At 40.7% G+C, this 15,128-nt stretch overlaps 1 protein-coding gene across 4 annotated transcripts in view; it reads right to left on the bottom strand.

Annotated features, from left to right (window-relative positions):
- Positions 1-9,286: 9,286 nt before the first annotated feature.
- The window catches only part of smarca4a (SWI/SNF related, matrix associated, actin dependent regulator of chromatin, subfamily a, member 4a), a 38,214-nt gene continuing 32,372 nt past the window's right edge, over positions 9,287-15,128 (bottom strand). For 2 of the 4 annotated variants that reach the window (XM_031321039.2, XM_031321037.2), the window contains exons 30-34: positions 14,425-14,530; positions 13,725-13,826; positions 12,521-12,653; positions 12,291-12,430; positions 9,287-9,995 (exon numbers count right to left, since the gene is read on the bottom strand). In XM_031321039.2, coding sequence (XP_031176899.1) covers positions 9,963-9,995; positions 12,291-12,430; positions 12,521-12,653; positions 13,725-13,826; positions 14,425-14,530 — 514 coding nt within the window. In that variant the 3' untranslated portion in view covers positions 9,287-9,962. Of the gene's footprint in view, positions 9,996-12,290; positions 12,431-12,520; positions 12,654-13,724; positions 13,827-14,424; positions 14,534-15,128 lie in introns of all 4 variants that reach the window. The other 2 variants (XM_031321038.2, XM_031321036.2) reach the window with 1 other exon arrangement.

Genomic DNA, 15,128 nt, shown 5'->3' with positions numbered 1-15,128 from the left:
TTAACTCCTCCTCAGATCTCTGCAGGGTAAATCCAGACAGCTAGCTAGACTATCTGTCCAATCTGAGTTTTCTGTTGCACGACTAAAACTACTTTTGAACGTACGCATGTTCCACCAAAACAAGTTCCTTCCTGAGACTATTTAGCAGAGGCACCGTGTGAATTTGCTTCAAAGTTTTGTACGTGCCAAATGGATGTGGATGACCTGAAGTTTCACGAATAAGAACCTTATTATTATTCATAACATATAAGTTGACATTGTGTTCTTGATGCACCTTTTCTCGTGTAATACTATCAGTTAATCCTGACTTGTTTCCACAAAACGTTCCGTCTTTTTTCTTAAAATATTCTAACTTTTTGTCTAGAAATCCCCCAAGCAAATAAGATGTTCCCATCGATGGGTTTGAAGTCCAAACGTTGTCCTCAGATGTGGCCTGTGACCGTCTATAGGATTGGCAGCTGGCCTACTCAGGCAGACGTTCAATATTTAAATAATACCAAACAACCCGGTCAACACAAAGCAGCGGTCACATCATATTACAACATTCACATTTTTTCATTTTCTTATTCTACTCATGTTTGTCACCTTCCACAAAAATACATGTAATGTGAATTTTCCTTCACGTCATTCTTTTAATCTATTAAAATCTATTCTTTTAATCTATACAATTTACACACACACAGACAGACACACACACACACACACACACACACACACACACACACACACACACACACAGACAGACAGACACACACACACACACACACGTACAGACACACACACAGACAGACAGACAGACACACACACACACACAGACACACACACGTGCCCAGACACACAAACAGACACACACACAGACACACACACAGACACACACGCGCACAGACACACAAACAGACACACACACACACACACACACACAGACAGACAGACAAACACACACACACAGGCACACACAGACACACACACACACACACACACACGCACATGCACACACACAAAAACACATAACACAGACACACACACAGACAGACAGACACACACGCACAAAATACAGAAGGTGTACTGGTGAGTAAAACTTTCTAATAAAATACTAACAACAGTCCATAAAGTAATTACTGCATCCGGTTTTATCTTCATATCACTACTTCCTGAATTGAGGTCAGTCGCCTCTCACAAAACAACATGTTATTTCAAGTTCAAAGTCTCAAACATTGCTGCGTCCATACGATAAGTTTACAATGTGATTTACATAAGAGGAGGAGATAAAGTACACGTGAAGAAAGAGATAAAACTTCCATAACAACAACCTTGAACCAGGCAGAGAGAGCGTCATATAGTTCAGAAAAACAGCTGGAAATTGGAAAAGAACATCGAAGCCAAAGCACTTTAGGGGGAAATAGGTGTAAATACATTGACCCGTTTACTATCTGGTGAAGTGTTATACATTCAGATAACATGGAACCACCCTCAGTAATCTGACTGACCTAGTCCGTTTCATCATGTGTTTACCCAATGTGCACAGAAAAAAATGATATTTCAAAGAGGTATGTCTTTGTCATAGTTGAACTGAGGCAATGGACGTCCATGTGTCCTTAGAATTCCTCATGGAAGAGACAGAAACTTCGCACTATAGCTTTAAATCACTAGAAACTAAATCTGAGACAACATATAGTGGAGTGGAAAGTACAATATTTCCCACTAGTGGAAAGTAGTCAAGTACATTTATTCAAGCACTGTACTTAAGTACAAAAATCAAGGCACTTGTTCTTTACTCGGGTCTTTTACATTGCATGCAACTTTATACTTCTCCAGAGAGAAATATTGTACTTTTTACTGCACTACATTTATCTGACAGCTATAACAAACACAACACCTGATCAGTGGTGGAAGAAGAATTCAGATACTTTACCTAGCCGAAGTAAAAGTAATAATAGCCCACCATCTGTTACAAGTAAAAGTCCTGCTTTTAATAATGTAAGAAAAAAGAAAGTAAAAGTATGTATAATTATCTTAATGTGTAAAGTAACTAGTAACTAAAGCTGTAACAGATGAATGTAGTGGAGTAAAAAGTACAATATTTCTCTCTGAAATGTAGAAGTAGAAAGTGGCATGAAAAGAAAAAGACTCAGGTAAAGTACAAGTACCTCAACATTTGTTCTTAAGTACAGTACTTGAGTAAATGTACTTAGTTACATTTAACCATAAAATAAGATGCTCTGTTACAGATTCAACCAATAAAAAAGTAGATAGATCAGTTAAAAATTAGCTCCATTGCGACCAAATACATTCAGGTTGTGCTTACATGCATTAACAATAAGGATCCAATGATATTACACTGACAGGGACACTTTCTATACTACATTGTGTTGCTCTTTTACAGGAGTATTTTCATATTGTGGTATTGCTACTTTTACTGAAGTAAATGATGTGGACACGTCTTCCACTGCTGATATTTCCCTCTGAAATGTAGTAAGGTGTAAAGTATATTTAAGTAAAGTTGAGTACTTCTAACTTGCATTTAATTACAGTATTTGAATAAATGGACAGAGTTACGTTCCAGCACTTTGATCGCCCACAAAAGACTCATTAACACAATGACATTGCTGTTACACTAATCAACCCCAGAGCCATGTACTGGTCCAGACACATTTTCTGTCCAATGCTGGCCGTTCTGAGAGAGCGAACCCACCCACCTCTGTACCCACTGTACTGCACATCGTGGTGCATTTAATAAGAAGTGACAAGGAATTTTTAGGCCTCTCCTAAAACTGGGTCCTTTGGGACTGGGGCCGACTGTGAAACATGAATGAAAAGTTTTCTAAACTTAGCTTTCCGATTAGATGTTGGCTGATTGGTCTGATGGTCCCAAAACACACACACACACACACACACACACACACACACACACACACACACACACACACACACACACAGAGACACACACACACACATAGACACACAGACACACACAGAGACACACACACACACACACACACACACACACAGACAGAGACACACACACACACACACACACACACACACAGACATACACAGACACATAGACACACACAGACACACACACACACACATACACACACACACAGAGACACAGACACACACACACAGACACACACACACAGACACACACACACAGACACATAGACACACACACACACACACACACACACACACACACACACACACACACACACACACACACACACACACACACAGAGACACAGACACACACACACAGACACACACACACAGACACATAGACACACACAGAGACACACACACACACACACACACACACATACACAGACACATAGACACACACAGACACACACACACATACACACACACATACACACACACACAGAGACACACACACACACAGAGAGAGAGACACACACACACACACACACACACACACACACACAGACACACACACACACACACACACACACACACACACGCACACACACACACACACACACACACACACACACACACACACACACATAGACACACACAGACACACACATAGACACACAGAGACACACAGAGACACACACACACACACACACACACACCCACCCATACTTTCACCCCAGATTGAAATGATAGAGGTAGAAACTCCTGATATATCTCTTTACAGCATTAATAAAAACAAAAGTGCATATAAGGTTAACTTCCTGGACCCCCCCCCCCTCCACTACTGTCCTCACTCAGCCTCTGGAACCAGTTTCTGGTTCTTCCAGTATGCAGCTCTTTTCACAATCAACCACTTCTCCCGACAAAGCAAACAGAGTGTCAGTTGCGATTTTCTCTCTCTCTGGCGGGGGTAATCAGGTTCTTCCAGATGCAGTTGAGCAGGTTTTTGACTTCTGCTCCAGAATAGCCGGGCAGGGGGTAGGGCAGAGTGTTTCTACTAGGGCTGATATGAGGAAAATATACGATACCATTGTTGAATATCTCGGAAACGATTTTTCTTACAATAAACAAATGGATATTAAAGTACACTTAGTTCTGATGATTTCAGTAAAATATAACAAATGGCTTGTTGAATTGAAAACACATGAAAGAAAATAATTTTTAAAGGTCCTATGACATGCTGCTTTTTGGATGCTTTTATATAGGCCTTAGTGGTCCCCTAATACTGTATCTGAAGTCTCTTTTATATAGGCCTTAGTGGTCCCCTAATACTGTATCTGAAGTCTCTTTATATAGGCCTTAGTGGTCCCCTAATACTGTATCTGAAGTCTCTTTATATAGACCTTAGTGGTCCTCTAATACTGTATCTGAAGTCTCTTTATATAGACCTTAGTGGTCCCCTAATACTGTATCTGAAGTCTCTTTATATAGACCTTAGTGGTCCCCTAATACTGTATCTGAAGTCTCTTTATATAGACCTTAGTGGTCCCCTAATACTGTATCTGAAGTCTCTTTATATAGACCTTAGCTGGTCCCTACTGTATCTGAGTCTTTTATATAGACCTTAGTGGTCCCTAATACTGTATTGATCTCTTATTATAGACCTTAGTGGTCCCTAATACTGTATCTGAAGTCTCTTTTATATAGACCTTAGTGGTCCCCTAATACTGTATCTGAAGTCTCTTTCCCTAAATTCAGCCTTGGTGCAGAATTCCAGCCACTAGAGCCAGTCCCACAATGAGCTTTCCTGAGGATGTGCCATTTCTGTGTCTGTAGCTTTAAATGCTATTGAGGAGGAGAGAGGGGGGGGGGGGGGCAAGGTGGAGGGTGGGGGTGTAGCCTTGACCAACTGCCATGCTTCGCTCATTTGAAAGCCATGATGTCTCTCTCTTTCTCATGGGGGGGGCCAAATTCTCTGGGCAGTGGGGAAATCAGAGAAAGGGGAGGTAACCTTTCCCCTTATGACGTCATAAAGGGAAGATTCCAGATCAGCCCATCTGAGCTTTCATTTTCTCAAAGACAGAGCAGGATACCCAGGGCTCGGTTTACACCTATCACCATTTCTAGCCACTGGGGGACCATAGGCAGGCTGGGGGAACTCATATGAATGTTAAAAAACCTCATAAAGTGACATTTTCATGCCATGGGACCTTTAACATTCTTTTCTTCAACACATTAAACATTAAATGCAGCACTATAAAAAAAAGTGTTACATTTTAAAAGTGCAGTTTTCTACTGATATTTTCTTTCAACTAACAAACAATCTCTGAGTGTCTTTCGCGATATGTCGCAACCTTTCGCAATGTGTTTATTGCGCAAGTTGATATCGCGATGCTGATTAAAAAAACTATTTATTGTGCAGCCCAAGATTCTACAGTAGAAAAAGAGGACCAAAAAAAAGATTTCTGTCTGAAATTAAATATTTCAGTGTTCAACGATCCAGCTGAAAATGCCACCTTTCAGCACATAGGGACACATTCCTGGATCACTCTGCTGTGATTGTGGCTCGCGGATAGGGAGTGCTGCTCAGTGAATAACCTATTATTTTGGAAGAAGATACATTTGGTTTCATCACCTTGGCCTTGGAAAAGAAGATAAGACTGACACTGTGTTGAAAGGGGAAGAAACAATGAAAGGTTGAGAAGGGAAAGTTGTTGAAAAGCCTCCTGTCCCTGTTACTTTCATGTATTTTTGAGGACAGGCTTATTCCAGATTTAGCAAAACTATTCTGTATCACACAAGGCTCCTGTGTAATCTTTTAGCCGAGTGATACAAATAGGCCTAAATAAAGAATATTTATGCTGGAAACAGCCAATGGATCTTTAAATAATGACAGCCACAACTGTATAACATACATTCACACAGGGAAATGTACGGTGGCTGATAGCGGCAAACGCCCTGTAACTTAAGAAAACACATGCAAATAGACAAAACACATTTGACAACACATGCACAGCTTTTAGCAAATATGCTGCAAATACACACAACACAACCAAATACACACAACACAACCAAATACACAAACGATGCAAAATGAAAAGCACACAAACCCCAAAAACAAATGCAACAGAAAAACGCTGCATCCAGTTTACACAACGGAAGGCAAGGTTATGTCAGACAGAGTGGATATTTTGTGTTCCTAATTTCTTTGATAGATTTTTAACAAGTGTTCTACTTTTCAGTAACATATATGGGCTTTTAACTAGCTAGCAAGCTCTTGTAAAAGTTAGTCTCTAACACGGTAGCTACGTAAACCTGTTGCTCTTTTATAATACTGTAAAAAAAGACTAGGGCCAAACGTAAAAATGAATATGCACCTTTTTATGGGTGCTTTTCATTTTGCATTGTTTCTGTATTTGCAGCCTGTTTGTGTATTTGGTTGTGTTGTGTGTATTTGCAGCGTGTTTGCTAAATGCTGTGCATGTGTTGTCAAATGAATGAAGATGTTTTCCTATTTGCATGTTTTTTTTAGTTGCAGTGCGTTGGCCCCTGTCGGCCACCGCAGAAAATGTGTCTGCTGGGAGAATCACTTTTCCTCTAAAACTCAGCCAAGGCATGAAAAGTTACCCACCAAGCTAATTCATAGCACATACTGTATGTTAGGATGTGTGCGATAGGGTTTAAGGAGTAACCTCTGAGGAGTGAGGAGGAGGACAGTGTTGGGAAACTATCAGAAGTTCAGAGAGGCAGTTTCCATGGAGAGTTTGTGGAAAGATTTCGGAGGAACTCAACCAATTTAATAACAAAATAAAAGACTATCCATATACTAGTATAGGTCTACATACCTATTTGAACTATTTGAACTGATTACTTAAAGCTAAGTCAACTATCCACTACTCTACTCTTGGCTAAATGTTAGCTAAATATCTCTCCTGACTTGCAAACTAGTTTACATGCATTTTAAATCACACCATACTGTTTGAGTAATGGAAACATATTTGAAAAAGATTACTGAAAGTATTATATATATTGTGAAATATCTGCAAGTAGGCTAATTGATAAACAGTTCAAATAGCTAAACAAAGCTAATGGACAAATAAACTGTGACATTGATAACGTTATCTAAAAGTAATGCATGAACAGTTTAAATAGTTACAATTAATGGATAAACACTTGGAAAAAAAGGGCTAAAAATATTAGCTTCGTTGTGAAATAGCAGAAAGTAGCCTAAATGATAAATGGTGGAAATAGCTAAATTAAATAGCTCAAATAGTCAGCTAAAAGAAGCTAATGAAATAAAGAACGTTAGCTAAAAGAAGCTAATGAAATAGAGAACGTTAGCTAAAAGTAAATGGTTGAAACGGTTAACTTAGCTAATGTTAATAGGTAAATGGTTGAAATAGTTAGCTAAAAGTAATAGATAGCCTACATTGATAACTGACTGAAGCGACTAGCTTCTGCGATTACTATCGGAAGGAAAACTTCCCCAACCCAAACAGCTCAACTGCACGAAAAGGTAAATATCCACTTCTATACAGTTCATTTTGTAAAGTTAAATAACGTCCAGTTTATGTTATTAAAGCTAATCTACCAGCCACTTGCAATTGTGTTAAAGATGCAGTAGGTAAGACTTATAAAACTACCTTTCTGTCATATCTGCTGAAACTGACCCTATGTTCCAGTAGAACTACAGGAAGCAGGTCATTAAAATAAATCCAGCTCCTCTGGCTCCACCTACAGCCTGGAGAGAGATTTACAAAAATCCACCGCTCCCTGTTCAGATGCACCAATCAGGGCCAGGGGGGGTGTCTAACTGTTCAGATGCACCAATCAGGGCCAGGGGGGGGTGTCCAACTGTTCAGATGCACCAATCAGGGCCGGGGGGGGGGGGGTCTAACTGCATGTCCATCACTGTTCACGGACACGCATTCATTCTCCCTTGTGGGGGGAGGGGCTTAGGAGACCGTTTTGGGCTTTAGCGGAAAGGGGGGAGGGACTGAGAAGTTGCTGATGTTCAAATTCTTTGGCTAAGTCCTGGATCCTCTCAATCCTACCTACAACACCTTTAATTTTGAACCCTGGCTGTGGGGATACGTCTAAAGAAAAAGTTGGAAACCATTGTAATCTAAGCCAGGGATCTTCAACTAGGGCACAGGGACCGCTAGGGGGTCCTCAGAATCAATGAAAGTGGTCCTCCAAGTTATTGTTAATTTTTTAAAGTTTTTTCAATTAATCCAAAATATCATTAGCAAATATAAATTCCCACTGAGGATAGGCTTATTGGCCTATAGGAAGTAGTCACTTAGGTAGCCATCCACAGATAGTTAATCCTGAGGATGTGCGTGTGTGTGTGCCTTTGCGTAATTACTGCACTAATGCCTCTGCACATCCCCGTCTTTGTGACAGCATACCTGAAATGTGTGATGCTGCAGTCTTTAAGAGCTGATTTAGGGAGGAGAGAGGGATGGAGGAAGCAAGGGTGAGATAAACAGAGAGGAAGAGGGAGGCAGGAAGAGAGGGAGGGGAGGAGAGAAGAGGACAGCGGAGCGGCTGCAAAGGAGAAGGCTTCACAGTAGCAGGGGAGGGAAAGAGGAATTATAGCACACGCCACATGTATGTTTTAAAATAAAAACATGGTTTATAAATCAATGGCAATAATTATGAGGCTATTTTAAAAGCTTAGTATTCTATGCAACAAAAATGTATGTATGTATAAAGGCTTTAGGCTGCCCTACACGATGCAACTTCATTTTATACAATATATGTAGTAGGGGGTCCCTGCTCCGTCTCTCTCTCAGTTAAAGGGTCCTGATCTTAGCCAAAATAAATACAACAAAGACCAGGAATAAAAGTGAAAAATGACAACTGTGAAAACTGTTGTACCTGAAACATGACTGGTGAGAAAATGATGGCAACAGGGTATAAACGAGCCTCAAGAATGCAGCTACATAATGCAGTATATCTATTGTTATCTGTATTTATATTTTTCCTTTCAGAGTACTTACTTTTTTAATATTATTTATATTATGGTCACACTTCAATATCATTTATAGTATGGTTAATTACTTTTGCTGTTATTTAATTACATATTATTCAATCTAATTTCACCTCAATTACTTACTTACATTACAATATTTTTCTACTATGCCACCTCACTTTGCAATACTTTTTATATAATGCCACTTTACATTCATTCAGTACTTTTTGCACATTGTTTTCCTGTTTGTTTGTTGGTTTGTTTTTATTGTGGAAAAACTGCTGCTGTAACAAGTGAATTCCCCCATTGTGGGATGAATAAAGTATTATTATCTTATGTTGTCAGCAGGCCATCTAGTGTACACATGTGATAAGTGCAGTTAATAAACGGGTCGTGGTGCATTTTTGGACAAACAAAAGTCGGATCAGATTAATTATGAGATGCCTTTATTGTACTTTTTGGAATCCAGTGACACTGACACGAGAAAATGGTCCTATCCCTCCCTCCCCCTTTACATACACAGCCTGAGAGGGAGGGGCTGCAGGGGTGGGATGTACCGTGATCCCGCTTGTAGTCTTAAATTAAACAGAGATAATAGCGAAGACACATCCAGGTGCATTTCCACAGACACGCACAACATGCATTCAAAAAAACTTCAGGGAACGCAGTGACTCCTGGTTCACATGTACGCTTTGTCTTAAAGTAAAAAGACGACAAAATGAATACCACTTAAAAAAAAAACAAAAAAAAACAGTAAGCTTTCTTTATGGCCCACGATCAGTCTATAAGTCAGGCTCTGTCAATTTTCCACTTAACAGGAGAAAAGAAAAAAAGGCAAAGAGACACTACTATTCATACTTGGAAAAATGGTTTAAATATGGAAGTGAATGGTTCATAGCTTTCATATTTTAGTTTTTTTTTTCCCCAATTGGTTTTCAATGAATGGTGTACTTTAATGAGAATACAATTGTCTCACTAAAAACCAGCTTGTCTAGGTAAAACTAGGCCTTTTCCACCAACTGTCTCCCTGCTGTATCTAAGTAAAATATATAAAGTCCAGTCAAGGGGCTCAGTGGGCCGTTGGTCCAATCAGGAGTGGTTTCCTTCAGTCCTCCTCGCTGCCACTGGCCGAACGCTCCTGAAAAAAAAAGCACAACTTGTATTATTATCGAGCAGAAGTACGCAGAGGCTATCCACACCGAGGTTATAATAATAGTTGGTGCGGACGGAGTAAACTCGAGCAAACTACGTCGGCTACGCAGTTCTGTTGAAGTCACAGTGAGTCACAGCCTGGTTGACACCTGGTTGGGAAGCTCATTCACAGCTCATTTCCAACAACGGACGCCGCTCAAATGCCTCTGGGCTAGAACTGGCCAATATATCGATATTATATCGATATCGTGATATGAGACTAGATCAGGGGTGGCCAACCAGTTAGGTATAAAGAGCCACAAAAAAAAAACTCACCATAGCAAAAAGCCACACAACACATGCACGTCCACACTACAACAGCAACAGTGTCTTCCAGATCTGATGACAGTCATAATACATAGCAGTTTTCATAGTTTTTTTTCTCACTTAGACTGACTCAGTGGGAAACCTGACAGTCTTTGTTATCCACAATCCTTTTCAGGTCTTGCTTGAACTCGGTTGTGGCCACTCGAAGAACTCTCTCACTCATTTGTCACTAAAGGGGCTTTCAAACAGTCGGATTCAGCAGTGAAAGGGTTAACGAGGAAGGTGATCTGTGGCTGCTGTTCTTCCTCAGGTTGCAGAATCTGTCCTCAAAACTGTGCTGCATTATTTTCCATTTTAAAATAATTGGCAAATGTATTGGCAGATGCATTCAAATGTGTTTTTTTTGTTTACTTATCTGAAATACTGTATGTTTCAGAAAAGTTAAAAACAATCAACCAATGACACAGCCTCCAGCCACACAGTAAGAGCCTCACAGGAGCAGGCAAAGAGCCGCATACGGCTCAAGAGCCACAGGTTCGCCACCCCTGGACTAGATATAGTCTTAGATTTTGGATATCATAATATTGTAATATGGCATAAGTGTTCCTGGTTTTAAAGGCTGCATTACAGTAAAGTGATGTCATTTTCTGAACTTACCAGACTGTTCTAGCTGTTCTGAATTTACATTTACCCACTTAGTCATTATATCCACATTACTGATGATTATTCATCAAAAATCTCATTGTGTAAATATTTTGTGAAAGCACCAATAGTCAACTCTACAATATCGTTGCGGTATTGATATATCGAAGTACTTGGTCAAAAATATTGTGATCTTTGATTTTCTCCATATTGCCCAGCCCAACTCTGGGCGCAACTGGAAGTCCTTCAACCAATCAGAGCAACGATCCGGGTGACGTAGCAGCGACAGCGGCATCAACGGGTTGCTGCGCTTCGGTGGGCGTCATGTTGAATGTAAACAAGAAGCTGCTCGCCGTCGCTGCGCTATCGTCATTGTGTAAAGCCCGCCTCAACAGTTGTGATTGGTGTAAAGCCCGCCTCAGCGGTTGTGATTTGGTGCCTCGATTTGGAAAAATTGGAAATGGGCTTGAATGGGCTCTTGGCCAGACTGACTTGCAGAGCTAATCTCAAATTTGCCCGAAGTTGGTCAGGGTTTTCCCAGGCTAGGTGAGTCACGGCAATGCCGATAAAGTGGTTGCAAGTGTGGTTACAGTTTTTCAAAACTTCACGCAGACAGCGTTCACTGCGATATGTTATTAATGGCGAGGCGAAAGCGGTCGCGGTGCTGTTGACGTTACACTTCCTCTGAGACGAGCAGGCACAACAGTGGTTTCTGTGCCCTGGGGACTGGCTGACAGGCTGAGGTTGTCAGACAAGGCAACTTTATTTCTACAGCAGCTTTCAGCAACAAGGCAACTTTATTTCTACAGCAGCTTTCAGCAACAAGGCAATTTAAAGTGCTTCACATGAAACATTAAAGAGCAATTAAAAACGGTCATGATGAAAATAAAACTATAAAATATAATAATATACAAATACAAGAATAAAAGTTACAGTGAGTAAGAAAGGAATAATTATTCAATTTAAAAGGTTGTAGAGACAGGTTTGGGAGGAGAGAGGGAGGGGTTTTATTTTTATTTTTGTTTAATTTCTGTCAGTGTAAAATATTCTAAATAAATAACATAATGTTCTAAGTAAATTAATATAATTTATATATAATAATTGTTTTGTAATTACAGAGAAAGTAATGAAAAAAGGTACCGTTGGGTACCAGAACCAAATTTCAGGTACCGATATTGGTTAAGATGCGAAAGGTACCCGACCCTACTGGCTAGAGAAATGAAAACGGGTGTGACGTCATTCTCAGCTCCAGCTTCCGGGTTACACTATTAGTTTAGTTTCAGGTTCTCCCTCAGCGAGGACGGTGTCCCCGTGTGTGACCGTCTCGTCTCACCTCTTCCTGTTCCTCCTCGCTGTCGTCGTCGCTCACCACCGGTTTGGCCCGGGCACCGCGGCCCCTCCGCCGCTGTCCTTTCCCTCCTCGCTCCCCCTTTTCTTTCCGGCTCAGCTTGATCTTCACCTTCACCGAGCGAGCTTTGACAGAAATCACAAAGATCAGTTTTAATATATGCAGTAACGGCTTTGGCGATCGGTGCGAAAACACGCGGGGTTTCTGATACTCACATTCAGACTCCGAGCCTTCGTCCAGGTCGTCGTCCTCTTCCTCACTTTCCTCCCCTTCACTCTCGTCCTCCTTCTCGATCTTCTGCCTCACGCTGGTGAAGACAGACTGCAGCACAATGGAGTCCTCATAGATCTGAGCGGGTTTACAGAAAGAGATTTATTAGAACGTCTCTCCTTTGCTCCGAGAAGTTTTTTCCAGACTGACGCCTTTTTCTAAATCCGGTGATTTTAAGCTTTGTACTGATTTTGACTAAGAATGTTTGGTAGACGTCCAAATCACCCAAATATATCCAATATTGGTGAGCTAATGGCTTAAAGGGTAATTTCAGTACTTTCAACGTGGACCCTATTTTCCCATGCCTTGGTGTCTAAGTGATTAACGTGAACAAAAATCTGTGAAAGTGGTCCAGTATTTAGCGAGAACGCTGCGACCGGCAGTTGCAAACCGGGCTGCAATGTAACCCTACAGGACAAATGTTCACCTTCAATTTTATCCACTAAAAGTTCTGTGTTTGCCGCTGACAGACTCAGATTATTATTCTAAGTGTCTGACAACATTATGGAAAGGATCCCTACAGAGATAGACCTTTTTGTTAAAGAGTAAGATCCTTTTTGTCTAACCAGAAACAGCCCTGAAATCGCTATCGCCAAACTCCACCAGACTCCATGTAAATAATCAGTACTTTTAGCGTGTATTGAGCCAGTATATTTCCACATGTAAATGGGTGAATTAAGGGTATATTTCAGACAAACCAGAGTGGTGATTGCTAGAACAGTGGAAAGATGAACCAAGACAGCTTTTGATAGTTTTATTTTGTTTCTGTCGACTTTGAATAAAGTATGTTTTACGATGATACAATTACTGCTTATTCAAATGAAGTCTGGTGGGTTGAGAGATGGCGATTCATGGCAGTTTCATGTTAGACAAAAATGATCTTACTCTTTAACAAAAAGGTCTATCTCTGTAGGGATCCTTTCCATAATGTTGTCAGACACTTAATAATATATAAAATAATCTGAGCCTGTCAGCGGCAAAAACAGAACTTTTAGTGGACGCTAACTGAAGATGCACAATTTCCCATTAACGTTACATTGCAGCTTGTTTCGTCACAGTCTTGCTTACACAATCACCTCAATCACAAGACACAAAAACATGGGAGAATAGGGTCCAGGTTGAAAAATAGCTGAGTTACATTTAACTCACCAGAGACCCCTCCAGGTTGAAGGTCTGGGCGTTTTGACACAGCAGCATCACGTCTTTCTCCAGGTCGTTCAGGCTGCGGTACTTATGGCTGCGGATCCTCTCCTGATGAAGGAAGGAACAACGGAAGGCAGCAGTCAGACAAACAGTAGATACTCAGATAGATGGACTTTATTAATCCCAAAACTGGGAAATTACTCTGTTACAGCAGCAAGTTACAGGGACACGGACACACACACACAGGGACGCACACAGACACACAGACACACGGACACACACACACACGGACACAGGGACGCACACGGACACACACGGAGACACGCACATATGGGGACACACACACACAGACACACACACACACACACACACACACACACACACACGCACGCACATATACACGGAGACGCACACAGACACAGTGACACGGACACACACACACACACACACACAGACACACACACACAAAAATAAGATAAGAATAAAATAAGATAAAAGATCTCATTGCCAGAACTACTACTGAAAAAAATATACAAAGAGGAATGAAAATAATGTACATGCATATGCAAGTGTAGAATAAAATGTACAACCTACGTACATAGTACACGTGTAAGTAGCATGATGTTCAGTAGATGAGAAAGCACAAAGGAACAAATGGTGAAAATGTGAAGATGCAGAACACATGGGCGTGACTTTTTCTCCCTACCTTGATCTTTCTGAAGTCCACTGGTTTGCGGATGAGCTCGTAGTACTCGGGCAGCTCCTTGCGAGAGGGCAGCTGGATGAAGACCTCGCTCAGCTGTCGCCCGTTACTACTGAGACAAGGGCGATGGTTTCTTAGTATGCATCTCTGTTAGTCAATGCTGAATCTAAAACGACTAGGGCTGCAACTAACTTCAAATTATTTTCATGCTTGATTATTGTTTAGATTAATGGATTAGTTGTTTGGTCTGTAAAATGTCAGAAAATGGTGAAAAAAATAAAACGTGGATCAGTGTTTCCCAAAGCCCAAGATGACGTCCTCAAATGTCTTATTTTGTCCACAACTCAAAAGATATTTAGTTTACGGTCACAGAGGAGAGAAGAAACTAGAAAATATTCACATTTAACAAGCTGGAGTCAGAGAATCTTAAAAGTCCCATGACATGCTGCTTTTTGGATGCTTTTATATAGACCTTAGTGGTCCCCTAATACTGTATCTGAAGTCTCTTTTATATAGACCTTAGTGGTCCCCTAATACTGTATCTGAAGTCTCTTTTATATAGGCCTTAGTGGTCCCCTAATACTGTATCTGAAGTCTCTTTTATATAGACCTTAGTGGTCCCCTAATACTGTATCTGAAGTCTCTTTTATATAGACCTTAGTGGTCCCCTAATACTGTATCTGAAGTCTCTTTTATATAGACCTTAG

Source organism: Sander lucioperca, chromosome 21, assembly GCF_008315115.2.
Source record: "Sander lucioperca isolate FBNREF2018 chromosome 21, SLUC_FBN_1.2, whole genome shotgun sequence".
In the NCBI taxonomy this organism is placed as follows: domain Eukaryota; kingdom Metazoa; phylum Chordata; class Actinopteri; order Perciformes; family Percidae; genus Sander; species Sander lucioperca.
This window is presented reverse-complemented; position numbering and strand designations above follow the sequence as displayed.